At 45.1% G+C, this 18,122-nt stretch overlaps 1 protein-coding gene across 2 annotated transcripts in view; it reads left to right on the forward strand.

The window, feature by feature from the left end:
• The first annotated feature begins 263 nt into the window (after positions 1-263).
• FLT1 (fms related receptor tyrosine kinase 1) overlaps positions 264-18,122 on the forward strand; it is a 113,153-nt gene continuing 95,294 nt past the window's right edge. For both annotated transcript variants that reach the window (XM_074568532.1, XM_074568540.1), the window contains exons 1-3: positions 264-573; positions 16,609-16,705; positions 17,005-17,225. In XM_074568532.1, the coding sequence (XP_074424633.1) occupies positions 516-573; positions 16,609-16,705; positions 17,005-17,225 (376 nt within the window). In that variant the 5' untranslated portion in view covers positions 264-515. The remainder of the gene's footprint in view (positions 574-16,608; positions 16,706-17,004; positions 17,226-18,122) is intronic.

Here is an 18,122-nt window from a genome sequence, read left to right on the forward strand (position 1 = left end):
GCGCTGCGGCCCCGGCGGCTGGAAGCTCCCCAGCGCCGGGCTCCGGGAAGGCACGGCCGGGCTCCGGGAGGGCATGGCCGGGCTCCGCGGGGGCCGGGGGCGGCCGGGGCCGGGAGATCCGCGGGGGAGCAACCCCGTGCCCGCCGGCGGGCGGGGTACGCGTCCCGGGGAGGGCGTGCTCCCGGCGGAGGATGTGGGCCGGGGTGGGGCGGAGGGGTGCGCGGTGAGGGGTGGAGAAGTTATAAATCAGCGGGGCTGGGGCTGAGCTGGTAATTGATGTCCGCGGGAGGTGAAGCTGGCAGGGCGGCTGGCTGCGGACACTCCCTTTCCGCGGGCCGGGGCGGGCGGGGAGGGTTCGGGGGCTGCTGGATGCGGATCCCGCGCCGCGCCGTTATCTCCGCCACCGCGGGAGGAGCCCGGCACCGAGGAGAGCCCGTCGGAGCCTAGCCGGCGTCTCTGCCTCCGCCTCGCTGCCGTCGGCAGGGGAAGAGCCCTGCGCTCCCGCGGGCAGGACCATGCCCCGCCAGCTGCTCTCAGGGACCGTGCTGCTGGGAGCCGCCCTCCTGCTCGCAGGTAAGGGTCCGCCGGCACCCGGTGCCCCATCCAGCCCTGTCTCTGCTCCTGGCTGTCCGCGACGTGCCACCAGCGATGTGCCTCCTCGGCGGCGCCTGCCGTGCCCCCAGACCGGCCCCGCCGCACCCCGCTTGTCGGCTGGAGCCGGCGGGCACCTGCCTCCCATCCTCCCCTCTCCCCTGGGTAGGGCCGGGGGACGCCATCCCCGCTTTTTAGAGAGTCGCGAAACGCCGCATCCCGAGCAGTCGTTATCCTCCGGATCCCCGGCGGTGTGCCCCGGGAGCAGCGCCCCGGGGGTGCCGGAGGTGCGGAGCCGCGGTGCCTCCCCTCCTCCGGGCAAGGCGGTGGTGCCGACGGGGAGAGGACCCTCTCCCGGCCACAGGGGACAGCCGGCCCGGGCGACCTCCGAACCGGTGCATCACGGAAAGAAAGCATGTCTTGGCTGCAGGGCAGGCTTCTTTCCTCCCCGCTTTGTTTCCAAGTGTCAGCCTCTCCCAGCTCTGTCCGTGAAGCGGAAAAGATGCCCATTTCCTTCGCAAAAATCCAGCTCCTGCTGCCTCCTGCCCGGGCAGGGCGGCGGAGCGGAGCATCGGTCGCGGCTGCCTGCGGGGGGCGGCCGCACGGATACCCGGCGTGGATGTCTCTGGAGAGTGGGACGGAGCTGCTCTCCGGCGCCTGCATCCCGCAATGCTGCGTGTGCTGGGATGGATCAGCGCAGATTTGCTTTTCTTAATCGAGTTTTATTTTACTTTGAGCGAGTAGCCGTCCCTGCTGGGCCGGAGCGCCGTGGTGGGGAGCGCGTCCCTGTGTTGAGTCGTTTGGTCACCTGGGAGCAGGGCTGCGGGGGACCGGGCAAGGGCCAGTCCCGCGTGGGCACATCGCACCCCCCGTGGGGCTGCCCCACGGGGCGGTCCGGCCCTTCCGCAGCCCCCCCCAGCTCGGGATCCCCGCGTCCCCAACGGGGCTCCCCAGGTGCGCTTCGAGACGCGGGGCAGCTTCCGCGCAGCATCGCCGGGCTTGGCGGCCGGCTGGGAGCGACAGCAAATCGCGGGTGGGGAAGGAAAAACCCGAGCTCCCGCCGGGACAGGCGTCGAGGCCAGTGGCCGAGCGGCGGAGCGATTCTGCGGCTAGCGGCGCGGCCGCCCGACTCGTCATGCTCCCCCGCGCAAGTGGCCACGGGCTCGCTCTGCTCCGCACCGCTGCGGGAGCGGCTCCGGCGCGGCGCGGTGTCCGCCGGAGCGGTCCCGGCGCGGTGCCCGGTGTGACCGCCGGAGCGGTCCCGGTGTGGTGCCCGGGGTGACCGCAGAACAGCCCCGGCGCAATGCCCCGTGTGCCGGCAGGAGCGGCCCCGGCGCGGCGCTCCCCGGGCACTACTGGTGCCACCGGCCGGCGGCAGCCGAGTCTCGCGGCTGCCCGGGAGGAGGGCTGGTGGAGCCTCTCCGACGAGACGTTTTCCTGCTCGGGAAGTGCTGATTCATCAACTTTGAAACAGATATATAGGTTTGGTTTTGTTTTTTTTTCCCCAGGAAAACGCTAATTTCCCCACATTATTTGTCTCTGCCAAGGAGGTTCTTATGCCCAGGATGATATAGGCACAGGCATGGGACACCCACCCTGGATACAGGAAACGTGGGTTCAAATCCTTGCCAGGCTTCCTTCACAGCTTGAGCTTGAACTTCGGCGTCCCGCTCCCACATGGGCTCCTGCAGTGACCAGCTATTGCTGGGGGACTGGCTTCCTCTTTCCTGTCGGAAAGGTTTTCCATTGTGCAAACCATAGCAAACCCACTGCCCAGGGAGAAGGTGGACTCTGTGAGCTGAGGACTGTAAGAGACCCTGGTTCACCTTCCTGTTCCAGGGACTCTCAGGGACATGCACACCCTAGACCAGTTCCAATGGGAAAAACTTGGCTCGTTTAGGGGAAAACCTGGTGCTTTGGGTGCTGGGCTGTGTGGACGTACATCCTGGGGTAGCTCAAGTGCGATAGGCACTGGAAAGGTGCTTCTCTGTAATTTGGCTGAGTGCCTTTACAACCAGTTTGCTGGAAATTTGTATCCTCCCTCCTTAAACATACAAAAGATTGTCGTCCAAATCAGAATTTCAACTGTTTCAAACTCTTTGATTTTGTTCCATTTTTTTTTTTTTGAAAGAAAATTATCCTTGCACAGCTTCATTTGGACATCCCAGATAGGTTGATCATGCTTCTTCTGGGTCAGTGGTAAAACTCTTCATACTTGACGTTTGCATGGCGTGTTTCAAAGTTGTTGGTGAAGTGGTGGGATGCTTTGTACCATGCGTCTCTCTATGCTTTTCTTCTCATTTCAGCCTCCTTCACTGCCTACCTACCTAAAATTCTTACTCGTGCTGTCCAGCACTTCCCTTTCAAATGTCCTTGGTGAAACTTCATTCATCATCTCTGTATGGTCCGCTCTTGTAATTCAGTCTCTGCGGGTGTATGCGGAACTTCCATTTACTGACAGGTACCCGAAGAGATTCACAGAAATAGTCAGTGGCTCAGGAGTTACTACAGAGAGCTTCATAAGCATCCGATAGAAAGAGGTCTTTTAGCTTGTATATGTCTATTTATTAATCTAAATTTCCCCAAAACAACATGCAAGCTAGAAGCCATGAGAATCCCCATTTGAAAATGAGATTAAGGAAACTATGTTTCTTTGAAATGTGAGTGTTGGACATTTCAGCTCTTTTGTATTTCTATGCACACGCATATTTTGGCTGTCATAGGAAAGAACAATACTTTTGTCTGTGTTTTGCATAGTACTCGCATATGTTTCCTTTATAGCTTGTATATATTTATTCCACAAATTTTATTGCATATATTTATGCTACAGACTGTACACATAATGGTCAACGTGAAAATGTTGTAGTCATATTAAATTCAGTCTCCCAGTCCTAGACTTTGTATAACAATAATTTTAATCGATAGCATTTGGGAATGTGAAGGACTGGGTTTAAACCCCGAAAAGATCAGATTCTGCAGCCTGGATCGAGGATTATGTGGACATTTCCAGAAACATAGGCAGATAATTTGGCTTTATTTCCAGCTGTCCACACAGAAGCAATACCTCACAATTAGCAGCTAAGAGATAAATAGAGTCTATTACAGTCTTATCTGTGGGCAGTGCTATATGATTCTCAGTTATTCCAGTTGGAACTAGATCATCAAAATCCCCAGCGAGTGGTAGACATTTCAATTTCATGGTCAGCTGGAAAAAACGAAGGAAGAAATTCCAGGTCAAATCTAATCAGCGCTGAGGTTAATTTCTTACAATAACTAACCTGACTTTTCTGAAAGTGCTATTCAGATGGAAGTTCATACATGAAGGTTTTGGTTTCATTTGGGTACTCATCTGAAACAGCTGTGCAGACACCCAGCTACAGCGGTCTAATTTGGGATTAGGGCTGGAAATCTTAATGGAGTCTCGAAGAAAAGGGTTTCCCACTTCTTCTGGCTCTTCACAGAAACTAGGATCCCTTAAAAATTCTGGACTACATTCACATAAGGCAGAAGAGTTAGACCCAGCTGCATAGCACAGGTTTAAAAAAAAAGTATGCGTAGAGTTTAAGTATCAAACTTTCTGGCATTGCTAAAGAAAATCACTTACATCACTTACCGATGTTTTGCCAGATAGGCGCTTTGCTCATATGTTCTACCCAAAGCTAAATTTCATTCTCTTATAGCTGGTGTAAATATGGAGCAATTCCTTTGGGCTAGGCTAGCATCCTCTAGATTTATGGTTCATGTGGGAGGAAATCATGACTTGAGCTGTGCCTTGCCTAGTAAAGATCTTCATATCCAGAAGCACCCAATACATTAAAAACTCTACAAATTTGTCATTCGGGAGATCTGAGGATTTGTTCAGTGGCATTGGGTGTTTTTTTACATGTGAACAAACAAGCTGAGCCTATTTTTTGTCAAATGCTTCAAAGACTGAAACCAGTGGCCCTTCTCATTGTGTGGGTGTATAGGACAAAAGGAAATTGTCCACATTTTCAGGACAGTTGCTGAACCATATGCTTTAATGTGGTTTGGAAACTTCAAGCACAATGTTTATGAAGTTGCTAGTTTTCATGTCCGACTGAGATTGGGAAAGGAAGAAGCTCAGCAGATGAGGGTTAAGGTTTGGTCTTTCAAAAATCTGTGTCCAGTGGGGCTGTGGTGGGGCTTTATCAGCAAATTGTTCCTTTGAATCCCCCAAAGTAAGGCGTTGGGTCTTTCTGCTGCAGCCCCAGTGGGAATGGAAAGTAAGAAATAAGTTTGCCATGAAGCATAGGATGCCCAGCTACCACAGGCACCTCTGCTCCTGGAGGCAAGTCTCTCCTACTGATGTGAAAGCAAACTGCAAACTGCTCCTTTCACAGCTGTGCTTTTTATCTTTAGATCTCACTCCCCCCCACCCCCAGCCCCGGCCCAAGAATCTTTTCATCCTCTATCACTGTTTGTAAGAATATGGGAAAGGTTTCTGGGCATATTTGAGCATGAATTCCACCCATGGACAGCACCAGGCCCTTCTCTCTTTGCCCTTATGATGCATCCTTACCACCCATACTCCTGCAACTGAGAAACAGCCTTCCCCAAACATTCCCAGCTGGGAATGGCCTGACTTCTTAATCCACCACGTAGGAACCTCTCATCCTAAAACTGGTCCAATGATTGTCAAGAAGGTGCCCCACTGATGGAGGTCAACACTGCATAAATCCTGGTGGTTAAAAGAAAAAGATATGCTGCAAGCAGCAGCTTGAGAAGTGAAAATACAGGCATTAGTGCTCTCTCCAAAGCCAAGCGTGGCACAATATCTTGCCTTGCGCGATGGGCAGAATGAATTCATGCTGAAACTAAGCAAAGCGATAACAGATTGAGAAACACAAGGGTGTAGGGGAAGAGATTTGAAACTATACGTTTCAGAGGTACTTTTGGCTGAAACCTAAGTCTTGAGACATTGAGATGTATGGAGAAACTTGGACTGGGAGTGTGGATGACTGTTTCTTCTGTAGTAAGTCATGTTTGGTATTTGGGGTTTTTATTTTGTGGCACTAAAGATGAAGAGGAGGATGATTTTGCTTATGACGCATCTGTATTATTCAAGACCATTATAGATGCTTGTGAAACAGTTAATTGATTTATTCATCATCTTTCCCAGAGTTTTGTTTGGTTTGTATTAACGGAGAGGCAAAAATTCACGTTCATGATGACCTGATTTTACTGTCTCTGCTGTTTTTCCATCAAATCCCCATTGATTTTCATTACCAAAATCAATTTGTCCATATCCACAGTGTTAAGTCACCCCTGTAACATATTTAGACAGAGCACAATCCAGCATGACGCGATTGACACCTATTTCTGGTTGCATGACTTTTCTAGGCGGTGGAGCTGCTCTTCCAACCTTCACTGTTAAGTGGCACTAAGCACTCCTAAGTGCAATCCCTTTTAAGTTGTATTCACTCTTTTGGAGCTGTGGCCTTGAAACAAGGTGCTGCTTGCCGTTAGAGCAGCTGAAAGATGTGGAAGTGGTTAGAAGGAAGCTATTTCTAGGACTTCGGTGGGTTGAAGATGCTGTGGCAATGCAGTGACATTATTTCCGCTCTGTGCCCGGAAGCGGGGGCGAAGCAGGCAGGGGACGGTGGCCCTCGCAGAGCTGGGGACCCATGAGCAGCTGTCTCTGCTCCTCGGAAGTTCCCTCGGGAAGCCCGTGCTCTGGGAACAGGACCCCCTGCTTAGTGCGTGGGGAGCGGCGAGGGATGAGTGTGAGGGCGTTTCATGAGAGGAATTTCACAATTTCACATAGTTCGCTTTGGCGTCCTTCCTGTGGGATTCTTCCCTGCCACGGAGCGAAGGAATTCGCCCCTTTTGTTCCCATTGTCCTTCCTCTGTGGAAAAACCTCTCATCAGGATCACCATGGACTAATGTTAACAGAAGCGTGAGAGTTGCCATCCTGGATCAGACAAGGGCTCTATTTAGCTCCGTGTCATGTCTCCATCAGTGTCCAACTTCTGATCTTCAGGGGAGGTTCAAGGAGCCTTGCAGGAAGCAGTTATCTGATAAAATTCTCCAGAGAGGAAATTTTTTTGTAGTATGATCTAAAATCCACTATTATTTACTAAGAAACCGTGGGATTGAGAGTCAAGGAAACTAAAATTAGTCTCTGCCAAAACTTAGGTGTTGCCTATGTTTATGGCAAATGGATATAACATAGTGGGATTAAATTGCATTATATTGTATAATACAGAGAATTTTCTCCTTCTGTTGTGCTGGTAGCGTTTGGGGTGAAAACCTACCTTTCTTTGTTTCATCCAGTGTTTTATTCATTGACGTTCATTCTAATCTATTTTATGAGTATTAATGATTGTAATTTCCCAGTGTAAACTGAGCCATAGGCGAGCTTGTCAGAAGCTCTCTGCAAGTGCACCTACCCTAGGCTTTGTGATTTAGATGTCATTTAACTGCAGAATGGGTCCAGCCTCTTGAGCTGTTGCGAAGGACTCCTCTGCGCAGACTGTTCTGGTTTTCACCTCTCTAGTTTAAATTGTTGTGTCGCATTACTGATTTTCCCTTGTTTTGAACCCAGGGCTTTTGCTTGTAGCTCTGTTTTATAGGTTAAAGTAGGGTGGATGGAAAGTCAGTTCCCGACTTTGTCTTTTTGTTGTTTTTTTTGTTTTTTTTTTTCTTGGAGTGTTACAGAACAGTTCAGCCATAATGATGGAGTATCGGAAATAATAACCGGCAGCCTTCAGCAAAGTGGAAATCCTGAAACTTTGCTTTAAGTTTTCTTTTATTTAGTTCTTAATTTACTTCAGTGTGCACAGCTTAATGGATAGTACAGCCCCAAATGGATTTGATAGGCCGGTGTTGCTGGGTGAGCTGACAGGTTACTGACAGGTAGGCAGTTTGACTGCTCAGATGTCTGTAAGAAATAGTCTTCCAATTCAATCCTATTATGTTGCTTAATTTGTTCTGCCGGGGAATCTGTAACAAAACTTAAGCATCAAGTTGGTAAATAAATAAAAATTGGCCAAGAAAATTTATCCCCTTAGTCTACATAGCAATTTTGAATTATTTTTTAGTCTTTTTTTTTTAATATACGTGCTTTGTCTTTGGTACCATATCAATGCTTTCCTACTACACTAGTTAATGATACAAACTTTTCTCAAAAAATATCAAACTGATGATTATGCGCTGGGATCCGGCACGGTGGAATTAGAGCAGAGGCGTGGTGATGGCTGACAGTGTCCGTAAGTGATAGAGTAGGATCTGATGGCTCACAGACGTAACACGGGTAGGGCTACCAACAGTCCTGTAAGCAGCACAGGCTTAATCGTGTATAGGGGCATGAAACCATATCCCTGGGTGAATGGAGGGGTATGTATGTCAGCCACACGGACCTGTGACAAATGTGGCTGTGAAAGCATTGCTACAGCCGAGCTCTGCTATAACCAGTCCTTACTGAGAACAGCCTCAGCAGACCTGGCTTTTTTAAGCTGGGAATTCATTCTGTTGGAGAGAAGACCAGACTTAGGTGGACACAACTGTGATACGGCTCTCGCTTTTCTTAATGCACGACATGTATTTGTGTGTTTTGCCCCGTTGGTGTGGTTTACCTGAGTGATGATCCCATGATGGTTCATAATGGAGGCGTTACACTGTGCATTTGGGCTGCCATTTTCAATTCCATATGCTCAAAGGGGAATAAAATATTTGTGATCATGGCTGATTTAATTCTTCGATTTAATTCTTCTTTGTAATTGCTTTCTCCTTATATAGCTAATGAAATGAGCACCTTCGCCTCACTAGGTGTTGGCAAAGGTGCTCGTGTCAGTGCTAAGTTTCTAAACTTATTAAACTTAGATGCATAGAAGAGGAAACTAAGATTATTTTTTTCCCCCAGGTTCTCTGAATGTTAAATTTTGAAAATTATTTTTAAATGGCGTTATGTAAAGTGCCTGTGCCCATGTTCAAAATCGCCTGGTGACTTTAGGGCAGACAGGACACAGTGCTCTGACAAGCTGGTGTAGCTAGTGCCTTCAAGCAGGTATTGCCTGGGCACAGCGCACTGAACTGCATGGCCTTGGCTGTCTTTGCGGCTTTCCAGATGCCCGGGTATGATGGGAAATGTTAATACTTGACTACTTGACTACTTGGTAGTAACTGGACACAGATTTATTTCAAATAACCAACTGTGATTTCAGCTTCCGAAATGTCTATATCTGAATTTTTAAATGAACAACCCCTTTCACTCTTTAATAAAATGGTTTTACCACAGGCTTCTGCAAGCACCACCTTAGCTAGGGCAAATACTGGCAAAATATTTGGCATTTATAGGGGAAATACGTATTTGTTTACATTTGCAGCTATTGACCATATTGGCATCCTAACGTGTACTGCTCAGAAGTGCTAATGAAGTGCTCTCAGAATTGGACTTGCTCTATTTTTAGCTGCTGGGTGTTTTGCTTTGCCTTTATAGCATCTAGTCTTGCATCAGTGTGTTTACACACCTAGGGACAGCAAAAGTGTACAGATAGTAAATAAACTCTTATCACTTGCTCTGAGGTCCAGAACTGTGAGGGGGAGGACACACTTGCTCAAATAAGACATACGCATTTTTCTGTGCCTGTGGAGACCTTTCTTGGGCAGTAGCGTATCCATTTACCCTGACGACTGATTTTTAATTCCAGGGCATGGAGTCAGGGTCAAGGCATTTTAGTCTGCCCAGGACTCTTCTAATCTACTGTGATAAGCCTTATGCTGTTCAGACTCTGTTACAATGCTGTATCACACAGCAGCCCAGCTTTCTCATCCATTAACCTATCCACTTTCTTCGCTGACTGTTATGCCGTAATGGTACTGTAAATTCTGAAATTATAGTTGAGATTAATCAGATTTGAGCATTTGATCCAGAAATCACTGGGGATGTGTTGCAGAACGTCAGACTGGATAATCGGAATGTGCCTTCTGGACCTGGAAGGCACAAATCAATGAATTGGTGTTTTTTATGCGTCAACGTGTAGTTTGTAAGTAAATAGCTTCCAACAATTTTCTTGATCTTGAAAGCAAACGAGAACACATTTCAGGCACAACAGAGGCATGTGTGAGTGATAGATCTGTTGAGAAGTGAGACAGCTTGAACCATGTCTTCTGCCCTGAGTGTGTTTCTGTTTGCGGCCGTGTCCCAGCACAAGAGCAACCAGGAAACAGGGACAAAGCTACCTTAGAGTCCAAGAACCTCATGTTACAATTAACCCTTGCAAGTTCACATGGCCCTTAGTTGCCCTGCAAAGCTTTGCTTTGATAGAAGTAGTGGTTACATTTTGCTGCTTCAGATCATGAGCTTGCTCATCTGGACAATTGTCAGTGTCAGCTTGGGACATAGGTGTACCTCCTTGCTACCTCACAGATAAGCTGTCTTAGTTTCTCTTCTGCAGACTTTAGGTTGGATATTTGGATTTGCTTCAGAGAAGTGGTATGAAATTAGGTGTATGAAGGACTGTGAGGTTTCCTTTAGGATGGGGCTTGGATGGCATCTGAAAGACCTGGAGATAGTGCTTTGAACCTCAGGGTGGCTCATGGTTCGGCACTGTAGGCCTTTTCTGGAGGCTGTTTCTGAGTACAGGCAATGGAGATGGTGCTTTTACCTCTGGGTGCAGGAACCAGGCTGCGTTGGCTGCTTTGCCTGTGCCTGAGCTCTAGGAACCCAGGCAACATAGGTGAAATAGGGGCTATTGCTGCCACAGAGCAGGGAGAGTAGCTTCTTCCAGTAGCAGTTCTTCCCAGCAGTCACAGAAGTAGAAAGCTTCAGTATCCAGAGTGATCCCTTCTCCCTCTAGCCCTGTGGCAGGACAAGGCCAGACTTTCACCCTTCAGGCAGGAAAAAAAATTCAATATTTTTTTTCCAATCGTCACTCAAATTTTGAGACAATTCTGCCTAGAAGTTTTCTTGTCTTATTGATGCAAGTATTGATGCTGATGAGAATCTCAGTGTTGATTAAACTGGGAAGCCTGTTGGTCAATATTTCTCCTTGTGGTCAGATGTAAATCAAAACTTTAAATGGATCTTCAGAGTTGACCACAAGTTCCTTTTTCTCTGTCTCCTTTTTTAAATAGAGTGATGTGGTATGATGGCGTAATTGGAATTATTATGGATAGGTACAACTGTTTGTCCAAAAAAAAAAAAGTTATATTTATTCACAGAATGGCCTGAAGTACCTTTAGGAGTGTTGTTAATACAATAGCTTGCCAAGAAGAGCTTTGAAATAAAGAAAACTACCAAAACAGATTTCCTTATAAAATGGAGGAAAGCTGTGTGCCCCTTAGGAGGCTGGCTGGTGGCCATGTTCTGGTTAAGGTGCTGCTGAGACTCAGCTCATTTTCACTGGAGACGCGCTGAAGGTCAACCCACTGGGTACTGCATGCTCCTGAGCATTTCAGCCAAATTCTGCACTTGCTTATTAGTTGCACGCGTGTGGGTATTACCATTCCCTTCAGTGGGACGACTCATAAGGAAGTGCTCATAAGCAAGAGTAAAGTCCTGGGCTGCATTTGAACCGAACGACCCACACTTTAAGGAGCACAGAGAGGTGAAGACCCTATTAAGAAATCATGTGTGCTCTCTTTCCAGTTCAGGAGTGTCCTCTACAAAATATATTTTTTCTGAATGTGTTTGAATCAGGAGGAAATGATATTTGATGGTAAAACCCACAAAGGGTCAGTTACATTTAACAAGCCTGCAAATCCAACAGTGACTGAAACAATTACTTCATGATGGATAACTTTATTGCTCACAGATGGCACTTGAAACCCAGAAGGTCAGATTCTTTGTATACACTGAAGTTGCAAAGATAAACTGATCGTTCTCCTTAACCTCTCATTGTGCAGGTGAAAAAAGATTAGTCAACATGTTCAGGATAACTGGAGCGGCTGGAAGACAGTCAGTCAGCCTTGAATTCTGAAAGAGATGTTAAAAGTAAAGGCTACCAAACCTGTTAACTTCAAGGAAATTTCTAATAATTTCTAATTTATTTAATTTTTTAACTAAGCCATAGAGCTAGCTTTTGGGTTTACTTCCTTTTGTCAAAGGTAGCAGAAATTCAAAGCGTACAAAAGGAAATTTAGAAGTAGAAGCTGGAAAAATCAGAATGGAGATAATAATCCAGAACATGCTCCCAATTTTTAGTTCAGCAGTTCTATCCTTTTAAGAGAAATTGCGGTTTAGCTAAAATAAGTGGAAGGTTGTTCATGTGGACATCGTTACTCAGGTATCTGTCTGTAGAACTGAACTCACACATCATATTGGAAAAAAATATGCATGTTCATTTATTTTCTCTTCTTTTTAATTGCTTGTAATCAGTGTTTTTGGTTAACAGGTAATTCAAATTTTTGTTTACTTCATTCAGGAAGAGCATCACCATTTCTGCAAGGCAAAAAGTAATCAAAGAAGGTTAATTCTTTTGTTCCTTTGCAAATTACAGATTATACCCTCTGCTTTCTTTAAAAAAATATTTGTCCTTTCCTTGTTTTAGACAGAATGGCCAACTTTTGCAATCTAAATTAATGTTTGCTCATTAATTTAGCAGCCCTATTGACTGACTTTCCCATGTATCTAATAAGCCTTCCGAAACAAATAGAATACGCAAAAAAAAATCACCCCATTCCCTATGGGAGGAGATTCCTCAGTTATCAGGGTTAATTAGTTCTCTTGTTGTCACATGAAAAGAAGTTGCACCCCCCAATGTAGGTCAGTGTGAGGGTAGGCTGCTGATGGTCGCTTAGTGACAGGCACAATGATAAGTGAACGTGTCCTGTTGAGCCATGACCCTCCAGAAAAGACAGTGTCAAGTAAAATGCCCAGAGAAGGTACATAGAAGGCGTAAGCTGCTTCTAAATATTGACAGTAGGAATTTCCCTGCTATTCTCCTCCTTTTTTCTTTTCTGGTAAACATGTCAAACTCTATTGCGTTTGTACTCTGCTTCAGTTTTGAAGCATTTAAAAACGTAAGGAAGCTAATGACCCATGAATAGATAGGACGTCAAATAAAGCTATTTTTCTTCAAGACTTCGCATCTTGCTGGTAAAAGCATTGTCTCGCCTACTTGCAAAAGCCACAACGTTGGCTAGAAATAGGATCTTTTACTTCAGCTTTTTGTGAGTGAAAAACTAAATGAATGACCCTGTAACAGATGTGGTATATCATGCCAAATACATTGATGTTAGCTCTTGAATATTAATATGATTAACTATTGGAGTTACATGTCTAAAATGTACTTGAAATCAACGATGAAACTCTGGCTTATATCAATGGGAGCAAAGTTAGACAAACACTAAGCACTCCTTAAGATCTCACCCACAATATTTACAAATACTGCGGTGTCTTTTAGATATACGTAATGTGTGTAAAAGGGCAAAAGCTTGAATATGTATCCAGTATATCTGGGTTTCTTTTTTGCCTGCAGGATGGGGTGAAAAGATCTGCTGTTTGTTTCTTTTTTATTTGATTTTAATAACTCTGAGGCAGATCTTCTGATACACAGGCTTCCAGGCTGTCTTGTTTTGTATGTTTGATTTAAGATTTTGAGATTTTCATGTGGATGTCTTTGCTTATAACCCCATAGAGTTACCAAGAGAAGAGTTTGTAACATTCATAATGTTTTCTTCTCCTTCGCCTTTGGCAGACTTTGACAACAAGAGCAGCCCACATTCCCAGGGCTGTCCCCCCGGTCCCGACATGGGTCGGGGGTGGGCACGGCGCTGCATGGCTGCCTTTGCCCCTGGGCAAGGTGTTGGTGCTGGTGCTGAGCAAAGCCGCGCACTCAGCACCACAGTCGTGAGCAGGCGCTGCAGACTTGCTCTCCTGCCTTGCTCTCAGCGCTTGTGGATTATCCACCTTTCCATCAGTTTTAACTGAAAGCAATTTACACGTTACTCTCTAGCAACCGGGTTGAGTGTTGCAACTCCAGCAGCTGGGCTTTGGTCCCAATGGGTTCCTCTGGTAGACAATTGCTTACGGGTTTTTTCATACCTATTGAAGTGTCTGTAAACACCTTTGCATGCTTTCAGCTTTTCTAGAGGCTGAAATAAGGAGCAGTTCAGGGAAGCTTGGGGCCAAGTTGCCCCCTGAAGTAAGGAACAAGATTCTTAAAGCTGGATATAAACGCTGCCTTCTTGGGAGAGCATCTGAGCCTCCAGTTCTGGGATGACAAGAGGAATACGAATGAAATACAGGAACACGGTGGTTTTGTGAGATTGTCAGGTTGTTTAGTTGGAGTGCATTGACAAACCCGCTCAACCAAAGTGCCTGGGTTGGTCTTCACAGAAGCTGCCTGAGCTCTTGTAACGTCTTATCTCAGTTTCTCAGTGTTTAGCTTCAGGGACATTATTTTAGAACTGCAAATGATTGACTCATAGACCGTAAGCATCTGTGGGAGACTGTCCCATACAAGCATGGTGCGCTATTTGGCAGAGCCAGCATTTCAGAGTTGAGATCCTTAAATGGTAGGTGAGAAAAATGTATGTTTGCAAGATACCACGTAACGAATTGCTTCTTCAAAGGTTTGCTGCATCGTTTTTCATCCCTCTTAATGGCTGGCAGAATATTTTCATTTCTAATCAGAAGTGTGGTTGTCTAGGCAAATCACAGAGGAAGTCTGTATATTTGTACAGTTTCACCATTCAAATTTCTGGTAATGCTTGTGGTGCAGTTCAGAGGACCTTTTTTTTCTGAAAACTTGTTATGCCTTTGCTTAAAGCCTGTTCAAGTGAGCTATAATTTAGTTTACATCTATGTTTAAGTGTACCCTTTAAATATTCTTTTGAATATGGATGGATGATAGCATATACAGGAAAAGTACTGGAGCTACAGCTTAAATAAGATCTACAGGGCTAAAAAGAACAATGCACATAAATGTGACTAACTTAGATGCCAAAGGTTAGTTAAAAGTTGGTTAACCCCTACAGTGTACATTTCCTATATGGCTAAGGAAAAGAAACAATCTCTGAAGACCTCTTGCAAACAGTTTTGCAGACCTAACCAGCTATTCGGTTCTTTGCATGGATTGTGTTAGGTAGTCGCAGAAGGTGATTTAGGTCTCTCGTCTCCCCTGATATTGTAGGGAATCAGTAGGAAATACTTACTGACAAATGGAGCAAAGCTGGCCCCTCAAAAAACAACCAAACCCAACACCCAAAACCAGCAGATGAGAGCAGTGCTTCTTTAACTTTTGTACAAAATCCGTGTACTTTTAGCATCTCTTTCCAAAAGTGGATACTTGGCTTCTAGGCCTTTCTCAGACCGAACGAGTTCAAGTCCACATCTCAGAACAAAGTTTTGCCGTTCAGCCTCTAATCTGAGGCTACATCTGGTGCTGGATGAAAGTTGCTGAATCTGAAGCAGCCATTGACTTTGGAGGGTTTATACAGTTGAAATTTAGTCACCAATCTCAGTCCAAAAGTTCCTTCTATAGGCAATGAAAGAGGGAGGCCTTTCCAGTGGGTGATCCATATCAGCCAAAAAAGGTTCACGTATTTCTACTATGTTTGGTACATACAGCTGTTCATATTTGGTTGTGGCAGGAACCTCTTAGAAGGGCTTAAAATAGCTAAACTGAAGCTGTACTTGACTGCGTTCTAGTGGAAAATTCATATTATCCTTGTTTACATGATGCTGCTTCTCTTGTACGTTGACAAAGAAATACTTTCTCTTGAAGTAAAGTGATCTCTCCCACAATACTGAAATCTTCATAAATTGCACTCAGGTCCAGATTTAGACTTAAACTGGTTTTCAACTTTAACTGTTTCAAAATATTTGCTTGTTTTGTTACTAGCTTCTGGAACACTTTGCTGTCAGTGAAAGGGCAACGGGATGAATCAAGGACTGTTTCTTCTCTAAGGCATGGATTTCTGTCTGCTTGCCATGAAAGCTTTTATGGCCATAGCCTGCCCAGGGAAGTAGTTGAGGCACAATCCCTGGAGGTATTTAAAAGATGGATAGGCGTGGTGCTTAGAGATATGGTTTAGTGATGGTTTTTGTCAGAGTTGGGTTGATGGTTGGACTAGATGATCTGAAAGGTCCCTTCCAACCTAGGCAATTCTATGATTCTATGAAAGATAAAACATTATGCCTTTCCAGCACTTGCTGGCTTGATGCAAGGGCAGGTCCTGTGTTCCTCTAGTCTTCTGACCATGGAACTTCATAGACTTCCTAAAAATTGCCTCCACATATCCTGTGAGAAGCCTGCCTTGATGTTTTCAAGTGTCCTAAGCCACCTCCACCTCATCTTATACTGACTCCCAGGGCTTCACCCATGCCAGAATGGTCTGGCCATGACTGGGGCCATGCTGGCAGGCTTGCTTTCTCAATAAGGAGCAAATGTTGTCTGGAAGGTGCCTTGAACTTATTCTCAGAATTTATCGTAGAGCTGTCCAGTTACCTTTTGACACCACTTCACTGGTAGGAAGCCTGCAGCTAGCGAGGGACCGTAGGTAACAGTGCTGTGACCTTCAGTCAGAAAGGGAAGATCTTTAATCCCCTTTCATTCCTTCCAGAGCAGTTCCAGCTTTGCAGCAAGTTGTTTGAGTAAGAATTCAGTATCTTAGAGGTCAATACGTGGCTCTTGCCATGGAAGTGGCTGACTTTTGCCCTTCCCATTGAAGGGGCTGCCATGGTGGTGTTTCCTAAGGAAATGCAGCCAGCAGTGCTTGAGGGCACGCTTCCTTGGTTGGATGAGTAGCTGCAAGGTCCTGAACTTTTTTCATCGTACGCTCAGTGAATAGTCTGAGAGCAAAGTCATTGACCGAAACTTGCATAGCTTTCATTTCTACTCTCTTTCCTGAGTAATTCTCATGGAATATTATGTGAGTCCTGAGTCAGGACAGCAGGATTATGCTCAGAGCAAAAGAATATGTGTGGTAAGGCGGACATCTCCTTTTCTTTGCTTTCCCCTTCCAGTGTAACATCACAAATGCGAGTGGACTGGGAACAGGATGACTTGTCGTTGTTAATGTGTTTTTTTTTTTTTTCTTTGTTTTTCTAGGATCTAGTTCAGGATCAAAATTAAAAGTTCCCGCATTGAGCATAAGTGGCACACAGCACGTTGTTCAAGCAGGCCAGACTTTAAATCTCACCTGCAGGTAACCAGCTGAGTTGGATTCTGATAATTTGGCTGGGAGTTCATACACCTGATGCTTTCTTTTTTTTTTGCAACTGAAATTAGAAAAAAATGAAATCTTATGTTGTGGGGAAAGGTGGGGAGTGAACTTCAATGGCAATTGTTTAATAGTTCTTTGTTGTTTCTGTTGTTGTTTTTGGAAAACAAGATAAAAGAGAACCCCAGAAATAGCCTGATATAATAAAAAAGAAAGCTTGGGAACTGGAGCTATATAATTGCAGCCCAGCATAATTGTTTCTGCTTCCTTATCTGTATTTGCAGGGGGGAAATGGTTCATTCATGGTCTTTGCCTGAAACTCTAAGTAAGGACAGCAAAAGGCTGAAAGTAATTAAATATGCCTGTGGAAGGAATGGGAAGCAGTCCTGCAGCAGCCTGACCTTGAGCAGAACTCAAGCAAGTGACACTGGAAACTATAGCTGCAAATACCCAACAAGTCCAGCGAAAAAGAAGAAGGAATCTACAGTCTATGTATTTATTAATGGTAAGATTATGTTTTTTAACACTTCTTGGTACTTGCACTTCAATACAGCAAAATGGATAAGTAAGGCAGTTCAGCTGTGGTTAATACAAGGTTTTGAGTGGTATTTTCAGCCTTGCAAAATGTCACGATAATTTACCAATTAATGTATAAAATCTGCTTTGTCAGAGCTTGCAAATACAAAGGCTAGTGTTTTATCTGATAGGAAAAAAATGAAGGAAAGAACAAGACCCAATCCAGCCAGTCTTCTAGAGCAAATAAAAATCCACGTGGAAGGAGACTAGTAGTGGATCTGTGAAATGGGTATCAGAGAAATCACATCTTACAGAATCGGATGATGACTGATGCAAACTATATATCTGGTACAACGTCCACTTCAACCTGTCTGTGTAAGATTATAGATTTCTAGGCAGCTGAAGGATGCCAGAGCTGTCCATCTAGATCACTGAATTAGGCTGTAGAAAATTACAATTTGCATGTTGTGGCATCAAAAATGTACTCTGTACTCCACACTACGCAGATTGTAAAAATCCAGAATAAATGGAATCAAACAAAACACTGAATTGTGTTCAGCAAACAAGTATTGTGTAATGTATGGGAAATGCTGGAATTAGGTCAGTTAGGCTATAACAGAAATTGCTTTCGGATCCTGTTTTCTTCCAGGATATTAATCAGATACTTCTCAGAACAGTTGAATTGAATAGACACAATAATAAAAGAAGGAATTATAAACACATTAGGGATTTAATTTAATTTTATATTTTAGTTTTTCTTGATTTTTACAGGATAAAATTAATAGATTACTGTAAGATATCTGGATTCACAGATTTTGAAAGCCCGTATTACAGAGAAAGTGTGACTGGAAGTTTTCCAAATTATGTGTCTGCTGCTTCTAACGAG

The sequence above is a fragment of the Larus michahellis genome, chromosome 1, assembly GCF_964199755.1.
Source record: "Larus michahellis chromosome 1, bLarMic1.1, whole genome shotgun sequence".
In the NCBI taxonomy this organism is placed as follows: domain Eukaryota; kingdom Metazoa; phylum Chordata; class Aves; order Charadriiformes; family Laridae; genus Larus; species Larus michahellis.